We start from the raw sequence: 16,792 nt of genomic DNA on the forward strand, positions 1-16,792 counted from the left end.
TTTACAACTAATAAGTGAGAAACTTTGGAAACAAGTAATGCACCTATTAGATCTAGTAATTAAATATATCAATTGAGTACAAAAATATATTATATTAAGTACAAAAATATATTATTCAGTACAAAAATATATTAGATTGCCTACCAAAATCTCAATATTCTATTCTAATATATATATATATATATATATATATATATATATATATATATATATAATATTTATACAACAAATAACAATTATATCTCTATAACAAATATATTTCTATAACATATATATATTTCTACACCAAATAACATTTATTTCTACAACAAATCATGTGTATTTCTACAACAAATAACATTTATTTCTATAACAAATCACATTTATTTCTGCAACAAATCATATGTATTTCTATAACAAATAACATTTATATTTTTAAACCAAATAACATATATATATTTCTAAATCAAATAACATATATATTTCTAAATCAAATAACATATATATATTTCTAAATCAAATAACATTTATATTTCTAAACCAAATAACATATATATATTTCTAAATCAAATAACATATATATATATATATATATTTCTAAATCAAATAACATATATATTATACTAATAAATACTAACATATATCATAACAAAATATCACTCATCAAAATAAATCATATAAATCATACAAATCATATAAGTGTATTCTAAACTCATTAAAAATAATCAAATAATTAGAGAGGGTGTTACAGAGAGTATCTTATAGGATTATAAGATTTGAAATAAGTGAAAAGAGGGAAAATAAAAATTTGAATTTGAAGTGACAATGTAGATCTGACATTGGGAATTGTAATAAAATGTGATATAATGTTCAACTGCATTTGGTATTTAACCAATATGTATTAACTTGTAGTTGGTTATCAACTTATTTCAATCAACTAAATAGTTAGTGCAGTTAGATGACATCATTTAGTCATGAAAAGTAGTTTTTAGACACAAATTACCCTTGTTTTAGTGAGTTGTCAATTTTTTAGGAAAGGTTATTGAGTAAATAGTCAATTTCCCCCCTGAAATTGTAAGTTTCATCAATTACCCCTTTGAAATTAACAAAACTTCAATTATCCCCCTAAAATTTCACAACGTTAGTCAATTTATCCCCTCCGTCAAATTTTTCTGTTAGTGAACATGATGTTTTGCAAATACCCCCTGAAGTTTTGCACTTATATGCAAAATGCCCTCCAAACTTAAAAATTTATATTTTTTTTTCTTAAAAACAAACAATTAATAATTAAATATTAAAGCTAACTATTAATTTTGGAGTTTGGAAAAACTACATACATATATACATCAAAATAGGGAAAAATGTGTATTTTTAAAGTGACAATAATGGTTATTTCTAATAGACAAATTATTATTTTTAGAGGTTTATAAACAAATTAATAATCAGATTTAAATTTATATTTTCTCCTTCACCATCTTAGTCTTTTAACTCCTCCAACACTTTCAACAATTTGCTCAAACCATTTAAACTACACAACCCCCAATATTAATCCACAAATCATCTCATTATTGCCACTTTAAAAAATACATATTTTTCCCCATTTTGGAGCCTATTTTGATTTATATATGCATGTAGTTTTTCCAAATTTCAAAATTAATAGTTAGTTTTAATATTTAACTATTAATTGTTTGTTTTTAAGAAAAAAATAATATAAATTTTGAAGTTTGGGGGGCATTTTGCACATAAGTGCAAAACTTCAGGGGGGGTATTTGCAAAACGTCATGTTGACTAACAGAAAAATTTGACGGAGGGGGTAAATTGACTAACGTTGTGAAATTTCAGGGGGGTAATTGAAGTTTTGTTAATTTCAAGGGGGTAATTGATGAAACTTACAATTTCAGGGGGGAAATTGACTATTTACTCAAAGGTTATTTGTGTGTTTTCCACAACATGCTCTTTTCGTATACTCTGGGGATTCACCCACGGGAGTACAGGGACGGATCCACCGTAAAACACTGTCACTCCAGATTTTTTTTTTTTTTTTTTTTTCATATACTTGACTTATATATATATATATATATATATATATATATATATATATATAATTTACTGTAAATATTAAGGCATCCTATTAGTAAATCTATCTAAGCATATTCGTCTTATTTTAATACTATTGACTATCTTTATGAATTTGGAGAAGTCTTTCTCATTACTATAATGGACCTTAAAAATAAGAAGTTTGTATCCAATAAAATATATATTCCGATTTCTTTTATTCAATTTTTGGCTTATAAACAGAAATGTCTTGTAATCACCTTTTTTACAGATTTAGTTCAAAAGAATTATTGGAAGAATTCCTTAACGAGGAAAAAAAGGAATTTAAATTGCAATAGAAACAATATTTGAATGATTAACATCCATGATTCCATGAATTCAATCACTACATCCAAAATTTATCCTACACTACACGGCACATTCATTCCCAAGTGTGTCTGTAAATCCATGCATTTATCATGACAAACGTGAAAATTGGCTGGTATACACAAAAAAAAAAAGGACTGCCTCCTAAAACTTTCTTTTCTAAATGCTGTTAGGCTCAACAATAGAAAAACCATCGACCAGACACTATATTAATAAACAGGCTACAAGAAAACGTTAATATCAACATTTACGTGTACTAAAAAAATAAAGAAGAAAAAAATGAAAAAAATACTCTAGTTGCTTTCCCCCGTTAAACCACATACTTTTATGTCACACAAACATTATTCAAAAAAAAAAAAAAATGTCACACAAAACAAAAAATGAATGTCGGTTATCTTTCTAGCATAGTTGTATTTCTTTGTGGAAAACAAAATCAAATATGATACACTGACGACAACTTTTTTTTTTTTTTGTCAGATAGTTTAGTGGCTAGAATTCACCTTATAATGTAAATAAATAGGGTGTCCGAGGTTCGAATCCCGGACCCTGCATATAATAATGCATTGTCCTACCAACTAAGCTATGCTCACGGGACACTGACGACAAATTCTAATGTCATGTATTTGTAAAATATGTTTATTTTAACCATTTGGTTCAAGAATGACAAATAACGACAAGAATTTGTCACAAAACATTATCAATTTACATGCATATAAAATTTAACTAATCTCCCAAATAAACTGAACATTTGAGTAAAATTTAATTAAGGCTAAGAATTATCCAATGTGTTCTTCAATTGAAGCACACGCATAAAATTCCTGCTTTAACCCTTTTAAATTGCTTTAGAATGGTTTTACATGTTCCCCAGCAAAAGAAAGTTACCAAAAATAGAACTATGAAAACAAAACGCAACGATGAAAGAATCTTATTGGTTGGGTTGGCAAAAGCAACACGTTAATCATCAGCTTAGGAATTAATCATATTTATAGCTCATTTACCCTCTCCAAAAATATGCTTTGTGGGAGTTGTTTGTTGAAGATAAAACTCTTCAACAAGCAAAGTTAAATTTTGAAGTGTTTAATCTTCAAGTGGTTGTGACTTGTGATCAATGATATAAAGAGCATGATGATAAAAAGGTTCACCCCAACACATACTTTCTCCGTCTCTTTTTATAATAAAGTTTTCCACTCATAAAAAATGGGATTATAAAATAAAAGGGTTAGATATGTTTTTTTCTATAAATATTCTAACCTTTTGTTTTAGTCTCCAAATATTTTTTTTAGATTTTATTTACGAGTTTGAAGGGGAAGGGGGAAGGGGTTTGAAAAAAATGAAGGAGCAAGTGGAAGATATAAATTACATTGAGAGGGAAATGCACTGGGGGTTCATTTTTCTTCATGATACAAAACCCTCCTTATGTAGTTATAATATTCTTAAAAAAAAAAGTGTTAATTTATCATTCTTTACAAAGTTACTCTTTCAAAACTTACACTTCAACCCTCCAAAGTCTTCCCTTTCCCTCCTTATTTTATTTTTCATCTTTATTACGAAAAATCCACCATGTTTTATATTGCAAGTCAGTTTTCACTAAAATAAAATTAAAAGGACGGTCCCCATGAGCTTAACTCACTTGATAAGGGATAATGTATATAATGCATGGGCCGGGGTTTGAACCCCGGACACCCCACTTATTCACCTTTAAGGTGAATTTCTCTAGCCGCTAGGCTACTTGACCAATAAAAATAAAAAATTGAAAGGGCGTCATGTGATATTAGATCGATTGGTAGAGATATTGTTTTGATATATGTAGGGGTTGAGGTTCGAACTCCAACATATACTTTTTTTTTAAAAACCGTACTCCAACATATTCTTATTACTTATTCACTTTAAAAATAAAAACTATTAAAGGAACATATTTTAATCCCTATTTTCTTCTAGTAATTTCACCTTAGAAAAACTTCTCTTTTTTTTTTTTTTAGAAAAACTTCTCTCAGTACATGCAATAACAACAAAAATAGTTAATATTGTTTTAAGATACTAATTTTTCAAGATACTAATTTTTTTTGAAACGAACAAAAATAACTAATATTATTTTATAGGTCATACATGCATCAGAAAAATAATCAAATTTATTAAGTACTAAATATCAAAGAGCAAGATTCTGATTCAATAATTAAATTCCACAATAACTTTTAATTCTTTAAATAAAACTTCTCAAACAAGATAATAAGAATGACTAATATCCATACGAAAGTCGGCTGAAACACAAGATGAATTCTTAATAACCCAGTTTCTCAATCTACGGTCGACCATGAAAATAATGATTAAATACATTAATTTTTTAGGGGTTATATATTAATTTTTGTTGGCCAGACTTTTTTTATATTTAAAAAAGAATGGAGTTGTATGATACTGCATGAGATCCAAATATGCCATACACACCTTATTTCACTCTAAAACTTTATAATTGAAAGGAAAAATAGAGATGATTCATCGTCCCATAGAACGCTTCCCGACCATATCTTTATGCATGCTAAGGATTAGAATTTGATAGTAGTGGAGAGAAATGTAATAATTGAATCCTGGATCAGTTGCTTTATAAAAACTAATAATCATGTAAAAAAACAAGTGGAGAAAATGATATATGTGCTATGTAAACTATTTATTTAGGGGGAAAAAATATGTACAATATAGCTATATTAATTGAATCAGTCCGTTTTGATGGCTTATTTTAGAACTTATGCAAAGCAGCATATACAAATAAATAAGTATTAATGTATTATTTATAAGTTTGTTAAGATAGCTTATGAAAAAACAACTTATGAATATACAATTTTCGTTCGTACGATCATATGAATTAACATAAAGGCTTAATTATTTGCATAAGTTCAATCCAAACGTGCCCTAAATATTAAATACCTTTTTTCTTGTCAAACATCCATGCAACTACCAATAACATGTACTTATGGGACAATAAAAGATCAATTTTTTTGTTAGGGAGAACAAGCGATCAACGTTAATATTGTCAATAATTGTTAGCATTATAGTGCGAGCAAAAATCAAACCCTCTACTTCCTTATCACTTCCCTCTTTATATCACCTCACCCCAACCACCAAACCAACATTATATACAGGGCCGTCTCTTATGGGGTACAAACAGCTCTATCAAGCTGAGCCTCCCAGATTTTGAGGTCCAAAATATTTCTTTTACATGCAAAAGTCGAATACATATTAAAATCGTGCAAATATTTTTGGAAACTTGGAAGATGGTCGGGTGGTTTAGTTGTCTTGGATTCAACTCCTAGAAGTCTAAGCTTTATACTTTTTTTCTTTAATTAATTTTTTTCAGCATGATAGGGTCTCAATTTAAGTCTAATTTATAATGGATTTGAGGTCTATTCTCTCTTAAAATTTGTTTCCTCTTTTAAAAATGCTAATTGAGACTTATCTTTTCTAGGAGAGACGAGTCTCCAATTTTATAGAAACTGCCCCGATTGAGACTTATCTTTTTCTACTTTGATATATATATATATATATTTGTGCAGGTGGCATTTAGCATGGGAATGGATAGTTGTTTCCCACCATGGGAAAGTAAATTTTACCCATTAGATCAAATAAAGACCATACTTTTATCATATTCTCTCAGCACTATATTTTCCCCACTATCTTTCAACACCATTCTCTCTCTCCTCCATGCTCCAATCCACCACTAGCAATGTCCATGGTCTTTGAATATTTGTTTCCCTTTCTTGAATATTCCAACAAAAATTCCAGTTACAAATTTGTGTGTTTTTCGATTTTCCATCCAATTGAATTTCAAACCAACACCAAGAGTTTCTCCACCAAGTAGATTGTCTACAATGTTCATGGCTTCATGATCTCTCTCTCTTCTAGTTCATGACTTCATATTCTGTCCTCTTCTAGATTGTCTACAATTATTTTTTATCTCTAGTCTGGTTCATCACAAGAAAAACTATCATTAATTGATTTTCTAAACATATTTCCTTTTCATTTGTTTGATTTCGTAACTGGTTCTTATCCAATACGAAAAAAAATAGAACAAATAATAAGTGATTTTAGATACTAAAATGTTCAATTGGATTCTACCAAAAAAACCAGAATTCTACCAAAAAAATAATGTTAATTAAAAAGAAAAAAAATTCCAGATCTTAACAGAAATGTAAGATAGTAAGAGTGTAAAAGAGAAAGGAAAAAAATATAGTGTAGATAGTCCATGATAAAATTAATACTCCTCTTTAATTTAATGGCTGGTAAAGACTTTCCCATGGTGGGAAATAATTCCTCCTACCCACCCTAAATGACACCATTTGTGCAACTTAGCTTTAGTGTTTTGGTCTCATTGAAATACAATCTGCTTTCTGTATCTGCAGACTGACACAACCTAAGTAAAGTTCACGAGTTGTGACTTTCATTGCCATCCAATTCAATCAAATGCATAAAAAGAACATCAAGTTGAATGAAAATATATAATCCCATCACCATCTCATTGCTTATCCAACCAAGCTTTTTGAACGCTGAATTGGATCATATTCCTCGGATAATTTTCTTACGTGTGAGTCAATCCAAGGTCTTCATCTTGGTTTAAAAAGCATTTGTTTTAAAAGGCTCCATAATGCATCACCAATGAGCTTGTTTTTAGATTAATAATCAACCAAATATGGATTGACGTAATCATTTATTATGAAATAAAATATATTTTTTTAGAGGATGAAAAAATTATTATTAAATATAAATTATAATCAATTTATTATGAAGAGATGATTAATATGTGTGGGAGGTGGGACTTGTATTTTTGAATGAGTTTTGATGGGTTAAGTCATTATGTAAGGATCAACCGTATGCATTTCTCAGTTGTTTAGATATTTTATCTTATTAGATAGTTAACATATAGTTGAAAATAATCCAATTGCGTGGATCTGATGGTGTTGTCTTGGAATTTTAGAGTGTGTTGCTCTCAAAATCTCAAGTTCGACTATCTCTGATATCAATTTCGATGAACTAGTTTAGATTATTCAAAAGTTGAAATATAAACGGCAAAGAAATCGTAGCATACTCTCGTAGTTGTTCTCTTTCAAGAACCATCATCCCTAGGTTCTCCTTTATTCTGAAGGTGCACATATTCTTGATCTTTGTTTTATAAACAATATTTTGTGATTTTTATCTATGATTAACATAGTTATATGCATATTCTTCAATTGGTATTAGAGGCAGATATGCGTATTATACCTATTGTACAAAATCCTAATATATGACTTTTCTTTCAATACAAAGTTAAAATTGATATATGGATTTATTCCATGATGATCTCATGTGGATTATGATTGAATTTTCATGTATCTGATTTTTACGTGGTGCTGAACTGGAAAAGGTTAGTCAAGAAAGGAATGTTATCCCTCGGCTGTGGATTTATTAACTTCTTCAAAAAATGTTATAGGTATGGATGTTTTGTGTTAATGTGAACTAAGATAAGAAAAAACATAAGTAAATGAAAAGCAGAAAGACAAATGTAAAATGCGAGTGAAACTGATAATTTAATGAATTGAATGTCTCTGAAATAAAATCTAAATGTGTTACTTATAGACAATGGGACAGAGCACGTAATTCTATTGCCTATAAATGAGGCCTACAAAGATTGCCTCTCTGACTGTCGTTATTTGGCTAAACTCGCAGGTTATGTGTATGGTTTGTGACTGTTGTTATGTGTACATGGCACCCCCATATTTTGCCATGTTCCCCATGTTTCATGGCCTTTCTAGTACTTGTTGAACCCGAAAACTTGTCACCTTGAGTTCTTCGATTGAAGCCTCCCCTTCAAAGATTGAACAAATCCAACGCCTTGAAAGTTTCCCTTTTCTATAACCTAGAGAAGCCTCTTACAAGATAAATGAGATGCTCAAACATCTAGAGAATGAGATGAATGAGAATGTTAAGTGGAGAAAATAGATGCAAAAAGTGTGTGTAATACTGTGAATGAAAACCTAAAGCTTGGCTTCGATTCTCAAATATATAGTTTGGATGCCAGAGATGTTTTTGGTGATTCTGGAAAAAGTTTGGGTGCATGGTTTTAATGCCCAAACACCTTGGCTTCAAAGCCAACTTACGTTTTTTCAATATTCAATTGTTTCAAAACTAATTTTTGAGATACTGATTTAATAAACTTATTTCAAAGGTATAAGATAATTTTTGCATGACTAAAAGACTTGTTTACATATGCTTTCCAATTCAGGGCATAAGAATGAGAAAGGAAGATCAACGACCTAATAAAATTTCTTATAATCATCAAAACACCAAGGACTAAGCAATCACAAATTGATGGGACAGTTTTAGATTATAAAGAGTTGCACCATTTTAATGAGGGATTTGCACTGCTCAAAATTGATGGGGTATGAGGGATAAGTGTACTGCCTAAACAACACAATTTGAGTTCATCATTTGACGTCACTAGTTCAAAATCTCCTATGACACAAGATGATTTAAGTTAACACTTTGATTATTTTCTACACTTATTTTACAAAATAAAAAAAAATCATAAATGTAGATATAAACCTTTTGAGGGAAAATAAAAATCATTTCAACTTTCGTCATATAATACAGACAAAATACCTCATACGATATTTTATAACCGACAAAAAAGATAGTATTCATAAAAAATCTGTGTTTGGAGCCATTAACGAAAATAGTTTAACGACAAACTAGTATATCTTCATAAATTAACATTCACCTTCAATGACATGTTACTCTTTAGATGGCCGTTTAACGACAAACAAAACTCAAACAACTAATGAATAGCAAAGTTACCAAAGAATAAAGTTTAAAATAAGTTAATTAATTCAATTCATAATTGGCGTAGCCTATATTGAACAAAATTAAAAATAACTATAAGATATCAAAGTATTTGATCAATTATTCACCAAAAAAAAAAGAAAAAATTGATCAATTTGAGCCGAGAAACATCAAATGTATAAATTATTCTGATATACGAAGCTTAGCAATATATTGGAGCACCAAGTAGGCGAAGGATGTTGTTGGTTTTAGCAAACATTGTGCAAAGTCAGTCTCCTGAAAAAAGAAAGGGAAAATAAAACAGATACTGATACAGATGCAGCAATAAATAGATATCTGATTAATTTCCCAACATAGGAAGGATCTGGTCTACCATTAACACCCAATAAGTAGCAACTGTAAAATAGCAAAAGAACAATACAAGCATTGATCAAAGTCATTGACCAAATTAACTTCCTCGCTCAAATGTAGTTGCAAGAGCTTCTTCTAAGAACCACAGCAAGACGATGTTTGTGATGCTTGAGCAGAGCCAGCTCCCTGGTCTGGTTGGTTAATCTTGAGTGTCTGGGGCTGCAATGAACCAAATAAAAATTTAGCGCAAAGATGATGAGGTAATTAAATCTGGTATAGATTTTCTTATTCAACCAAAAATGCAACATAATAGTTGTCTAAAAAGGAAAACTAGCAATATCAAGGAAGAGTCGTGCATTAACTTCAAATAAATCAAAAAATGAAGCAATTATAAACTGTTGCAACTTCCAAGATAATGAATCCATCGTAACAAAAGAAAGGTCGAAATAAAAACCTCAGTCTTTGAGTCACTTTCTGCGAGTCTTTGTTTGATGTCCCGAGCTATTGAAAAGAAAACCTCATCTACATTCATATTAGTTTTTGCACTCTGCATAAACATAATCTCGGCATTAGAAACAGCACAGTGGTTTCGGAATGCTTTTCCAGCAAGAGCAATAAGTGCTGCTTACAGTTTCGAAAAATTTGATGCCGTATTCATCTGCCAGAGCTTGACCCTTTGAAGTTGGAACAGCCTAAGGAGAATAATTTCCAGTATCAAGTGTAGCATAGTAATCACAGGAGATACTTGTACATGGAAAATGAAAAGGATGGACAAAGAGTGAGTGTGTGAGGCAAACCCTTTTGCTTTCATCCATGTCGGCCTTGTTCCCTACTAATATTTTGTTGACATTGTCAGAAGCATGCTGCTCGATGTTGCGAATCCAGTTCTTGATGTCTGGATATGAGATGAAACAAATATAGAAGTCAGTTCCATCTTAATACAAATTTAGGCACTGGGATCTCCCCAAAGTACAAAGTTGAAAAGTAGAGTTTGCCGACATAAACACTTGTTCCAATGATGAGTGTGGATTTAAAGAAACAAGCATATTAAAAGATTAAGAATGTGGAGGAAAAAATAAAGGAGGAATGGCGCAAAACTAAAACCAGAAGGAGGAAGGAGAACTTACTGTTAAAAGATGACTCATCGGTGACATCATACACAAGCAAGATACCCATTGCTCCACGGTAATAAGCTGCCCAATAAAAAGATTGAACACATCATCAGAGTAGAAATAGTGTGCTTGAAATAGTGACGGTTGTCAATCGATATCAAATATGTACTGATATCGACAAACACAGCAACATCTTACAATACATAATCACATTAGTATATAGAGTAGAACCTATAAAGCTACGATACTCTAAAATTGCTAAAGTATAGGTGTCATAGCCTTATTCCCGTATGCATATAATACTCCTAGATCAGTATCCAAAAAGTACTCTCCACCTTTTTACAATTTTAAACGATAATATTTGACAGATAAATTAGGGATGCCTCTTCAACACTTTGGGATACAGCTCCAATAACTTGAGCCTTGTTCTCCCTCAAATTGTGAGCATAATTGGAGTACATACTTCTTTATTCATGTTTTGATGATATGGAAAGAGAGAGAGGGATACTTGTGGGATACTAGTAGTGATGTCCGTGATTCAATTGATGATGAAGGTTACCAACTTCTTCAATTGGCAAATTAAATTTAGAAGCTATGCTGTTTTGGATGATGATAATGGGAAGATGAAGATCCCTTGGACACATGTCAGACACCTTTTAATATTGTCCAATTAAATAAATAAAACTGGTTCAGACACCTATTAGACAAGCCTTGAACACGCGAGCAAAGACTGTGCCGACGCATGCTCTTGGCCAGACACTTGTCTCAGACAACTTCTAATTCTAGATTAGATCTTTTCCTTTTTATGAGAACTAAAACAATGATGTCTTATCATTTTTTGTGAGGATCATTATCATAGCATTAACTTGTTATAATAGTCATGATTTATATTCTTATATTATGTCATATAGATAAGGACTGCATTATAAATGATTCCTCTTAGTCTTATTTATTAGGAATATACTTTATGCTGTTATAATTGTATCAGAGGATCAGTACTCGGTATTTTATGTAGAACAGCATATTTCACCATGTTTGTTCCTCAACGAACGCCTTTAACTTGTTGCTTTCATTGAAGATAGTTTTTATCATCAAGTTTAACATAGATCTTTTGCTTGAATGTTGTTGGTGCTGCTGCCGCAGTAACTCGAACAGTGACATGAGAAGAGGTAGGAGGAGTGGCCAATAGCCATGGCTAAAGATTGAAAAGAAGCTCTAAGATACCGTGTTAGAAGTTGAGGATTCAGAGAAATGAGAGAAAGATAGGGAAAGTTCTAGATAGTTTTGAAATGAGATACGATCAAATATTTAGAGTAGCTAGATCCTAACTAACTCTAACACAAGTGTCAGTTATCCTAGGTTAGGACAGCTGTCCTAACAAAATTCTGGAGGAAGAGAAGAGGATTGATCCTCTGATGCAATTATAACAGCACAAGGTATATTCCTAATACAGTATTAGTATTCTTCATTGTGAGTCATATCATTAACATGAATTTATTTTTAGAAGGTTAATATATGACTCTAAATTCTTAATTTAGACTTTTGCTGAGTCAATTATATACACACGCATACACATAAATAAAAATATACACAAGTATGAGGTGTCCCGGTGTCCTATATTTTGGACACTACTCGTGTCTCAATGTGTGTGATGTCCGTATGTCAGAGTCTATGCTTCATAGGTCTAGACTTAGTTTGTATAGGAGCAGTGGTACTTTGTGACATTTTGACAGTGGTTAGGGAAAAAGAATACATTTATGACACATCACAAGGAAAATAATAAATATTTGATATGGGTAAGAGGAAAAATATGCCTCTATGTTTTTTTGTAATGATTAGAAGTGTTTTTTGTAAGGAGTAGAGTGATAAGGAGATGGAGAATTTGATCCCCACTCCCAACAAAAAACTACTAATACTAACATTGGTTGTTTCAAAAAAACAAGTATTTTTGAGAGTTGTGAACTTGTGATCATCATATGCAAATAAACATAGTTATATATTGATAAAAAATAAAATAATAAAACATCAATGTTTCTTTACAAATATTATTTTATTTCTGTAAAATAATAATAAAGTAAGTAAATTTTTCATAAATTTGTGTAAATGAATTTAGGCCATCTAATATCTTCAGTTTTCATGAATTTCCATATGTGTCATATTGTTGTGCTCATGTTGTATCAAGTATCCGAGCTTCATATAGTAGAATTAAACCTCAATCACGTGTAAGGTGATAATTAGTGGGTACAACACCGCATATCCAACCACTTCACAGGTCTGATAATATTCAGAATTTTTAGATAAAGTCTATACCAATCTAATGAAGAGATCCAGCCCATAGAATCTAGTAAAAAAAGCATATCGTCTCAAACAGTCAGCAATCTTAGAAGATCTATTAATAGGCCGACAATCATATCAGGTACCTTATACATTGATCTGGCAAATGGAAGTTTAAATCTTATTCAAAACAGGATGGTTTTCAATAAAAAAACGGTTTAGCAAGTTAGAAAAGAAAGGGAAATCTATTTGCCTCAATCAAAAAATAATATCAAAATATACTATTTAATAATTATAGTGGTTCCTATCCAATGTGCAAGAGTAGAAGGAGCAATAAATAAGTAGCAACTGATTAATATCATAACAAGCACATGTTGCACAAGAAGTGTACATAAGTTGAATATAAAGAACCAAAATTAAGCTCTCACTTATTATTCTAGTTATATTGGGAGGGAAAGAGAACAAAACAGATAAAGCCAATAACTGAAACTAACCAGTTGTAATGGTTCGAAAACGCTCTTGACCAGCCGTGTCCCATATTTGCAATTTGATTCGCTTACCATCAAGCTCTATGGTCCTTATTTTGAAATCAATGCTAAAGAAAAATAACACATTCTAGTAAGTACAGGACCATCTCCTCAAGAAAGACAAAAGAATAACAACGAAAAACAGAAAATAAGCAAGTTCACAAAAAGAGGACCTACCCGATGGTTGTGATAAAACTAGTTGTGAATGAACCATCTGAGAAACGCAATAGAAGGCAACTTTTACCCACACCTGCCAATGTGAAAAAAGAATGTAATGTAATACAAACAAAACCCAATAAGATAAGATACATTCCATACACTAATAATAATAAAGAGGAGAAAGAGAGGAGATAATAAGGCATGTTTGGATTGGCTTATTTGCTGACATACGCACTTATGATGATTTTTGTGAGAGCTTGTGGAAACAGCTTTTAGCATGCCCGTAATTTGTTTTCAACTTATTTCCATAAGCTCCTCAGGATAGCTATATGAAAACCTAGTACGGCTTAAATGAAAACCGTTTTTTTTAAGCAACAAATTTTATTACGCACACCGTACCATCACAAGCCATGACGGCCAGGCGAAAAGAGCAAATACAACTTAAACAAAGCCACAATCCAGTACCCTAAACCGATACTGGAACAACAAACAAAACAGAGAACCCGCAGGAGCACCTCCTGAACAACGCAACAAATGGGGACAACAAACACACCCCTAACCCCTACAAAAAAGAGGAAAACACATCAAAACAACTACCCAAGTATTCGGTTACGCCAAACACACACCAATCGACAGCCACGTGCACCGCCCAGTAACCCCAAAACAGTGCTGAAAAAGAACCCTGCACAGCAATCCCAACTTCCTACCTACCAAAGCAATCTCCCATACACCAATTCCATTCATAGAACATACATGGTGATGCTTTCAATCTACTCAAGCTCCGCTTCCATAAGAGCACTTTGATTTCCTCCACCATTGCATCAACCTCAAAATCTTGATTCTTGAAAATCTTCCTATTTTTCGCACTCCAAATCACCCAAACAGTAGTGTGCGTGCCAAATATGCCAAAACCCTTTTTTCCACTTTTTATATTGAACACATCCTATCAAACATTCAATTTCAACAAATGGTTTGGGGTGTAATAAATTCCACATCTATCTCAAAATCTTATCCCACACTTGAGCAACAACATAAAAATAAAGAAAAAGGTGGATAGAAGATTCCTCATCATTTCCACAAAAAGCACACTCTCTAGAGGCTTCTGGAGCGATAGCATGCCGTTTCCACAAATTATTCCGAGTTGGAATTCTATCTAGGAGCATTTTCCAAGAGAAGGCCACTACTTTTGAAGATGCCAGACTTTTCCAAAAACCCTTTTTTCCAATTCACCTAGATCATTTTCCAACACAAAAATCCCCTACAACAAGTCATAAGTTGATTTTACCAAGAACACACCTCCACCTTCCGGTCTCCAACCCCAACTATCTCTCTCGGTATTTAATACCAAAACATTCAATTCAACAGCACCAATAATTGCTCAAGTAAACTCTCCTCCCATATAAACAACCTCCTCCTCCACAACCACATCCAGTTCCACTCTTTCCCATTTCTAACACAAACCTCGCTCAATTTCACATCCTTTTTATCCGTAGTAGCAAACAGCCTCAGGAAAAGATCACAAAACCCCTATTACCCAACCACTTATCCCTCCGAAATAAGTCAACTCGCCGCTACCAACTTTCTTAAACACTTCCCTTTTGAACCAATCTCCTCCACCCAAATACTGAATCCTCCAAGAAAGTTAAATCTCTCCACCATATAGAAGCACTTCTCGGCCAAGTGCCAATCAACTTTCCTCTCAATATCCTACCCACACATTTTTGACAACAACTTCTTTCCACAAAGGACAATCATGTTGTAGTATATGCCAACGCCATTTTGCCAAAAGACTCAAGTTGACGGCTCTCACATCCCTCACCTTCAAACCACCTTATTTTATATGAAAGCCATTTAATTTTATTACATATTTTGTTATAGAAATAACTTATACAAACATAAGCAAGTGTAATTAAGTTGTTTTTCCAAACAGGTCAAAAAGTCTACATGACAATCACAGTTGATTAATAACTGATATTCTTTACACATGATCAGTTGAGTTAAGCCTTAATAATTAGTTCTAACCGTTTTACTTTATCATTGACAAAAATAAGTTACTACCTCCATTTGTTATGGTAAACTTGTATGATTACACTACTAATAATTGAATTACCGCTAAAAATAATAAAACCTAATGAGATATTAAGCAGAATTAAAATCTAAAATCTAAAGTGCGAAAAGAGAAAGAATAGAAAAAGTACGAACCGCTATCACCGATGAGGAGAAGCTTGATTAGGTAATCGTAATCGGATCGAGCTCTTGCAGGTGGAGCAGCCATCGTGATAATTCAAAAACCTAAAACCTGATATGATTGATCCACGATGGTTGCTGTAGTAGAAGGGGCTAAGAAAATTAAGTTAATTTGATTTTATTGGAAAGAAAAAGTGGAGAGTGAGGTGTGATAAGTTATAACGAAGTAAAGTGGGTGAAAATGAAAATGAAAATGGAAGAGAACAAAGTCGAGATCTGAAAAGGAAAAGGAAATGGAGATCGATTGGATGGAGAGTTTGTTGTTGGTCGAGCGTTGAAATCTGTTTTTTTTTTTTTTTTAATTAAAAAATGAAGATTATTTTTCAGTTTTTTATCAAAATATAATCTCAATTTTTTTTCTTTTCTTTAGATGAGGTGGAAATCCACTAAAATTAAATTAAGAGTAAATTACACTCTCCTCCCCTCTTATGTTAAAATATACACTTCCCCTTCTTATTCAAAACATATTAGAAAATATTTCACCCTCCTTCCTCGAGAGAAGCTTGAATTACATTCACCTCTCCTTTTAAGTTAAATTGTACGATGTAGTCCCTCAATTTTTTTTTCTTCTAATAATCTACCACACTTCAAAGAAAAATAGCATGCGGGTTCATTTTAATATAATCAAATTTTGAATACATATTTTTCTCTATTTTTATTCACAATTTCATTAACATATAGTTTTAAACTCTATTAAAAAATATGAAACAACCCAAAATAAAATTAAAATATGTGAAAAAGTACTAAAATCGATTAAGTATGATTATTTAAAAGTGAGTTTTATACTCTAAATTATAAAATTAATAACACAAAATTTAAATTTAATTGTCATTGACATTTAGATTATAAATAAACGAATTTATATTTTTTAAATGGTGATTCAAAATTAATATATATTATAAAAATATTTATTTATGT

The 16,792-nt window shown here is 31.5% G+C and overlaps 1 protein-coding gene across 1 annotated transcript; it reads right to left on the bottom strand.

Annotated features, from left to right (window-relative positions):
• Window positions 1-9,379: 9,379 nt before the first annotated feature.
• Window positions 9,380-16,163, bottom strand: LOC11425056 (ras-related protein RABE1a). Its single transcript, XM_003590474.4, has 8 exons — window positions 15,830-16,163; window positions 13,646-13,718; window positions 13,436-13,536; window positions 10,683-10,748; window positions 10,353-10,450; window positions 10,185-10,247; window positions 10,010-10,102; window positions 9,380-9,774 (listed from the first exon to the last, which is right to left on the bottom strand). Exons 1-8 carry the CDS (start codon window positions 15,900-15,902, stop codon window positions 9,691-9,693), a joined length of 651 nt encoding a protein of 216 aa, XP_003590522.1. The 5' UTR covers window positions 15,903-16,163; the 3' UTR covers window positions 9,380-9,690.
• Window positions 16,164-16,792: the final 629 nt, after the last annotated feature.

The sequence above is a fragment of the Medicago truncatula genome, chromosome 1 (genome assembly GCF_003473485.1).
Source record: "Medicago truncatula cultivar Jemalong A17 chromosome 1, MtrunA17r5.0-ANR, whole genome shotgun sequence".
Taxonomy (NCBI): Eukaryota; Viridiplantae; Streptophyta; class Magnoliopsida; order Fabales; family Fabaceae; genus Medicago; species Medicago truncatula.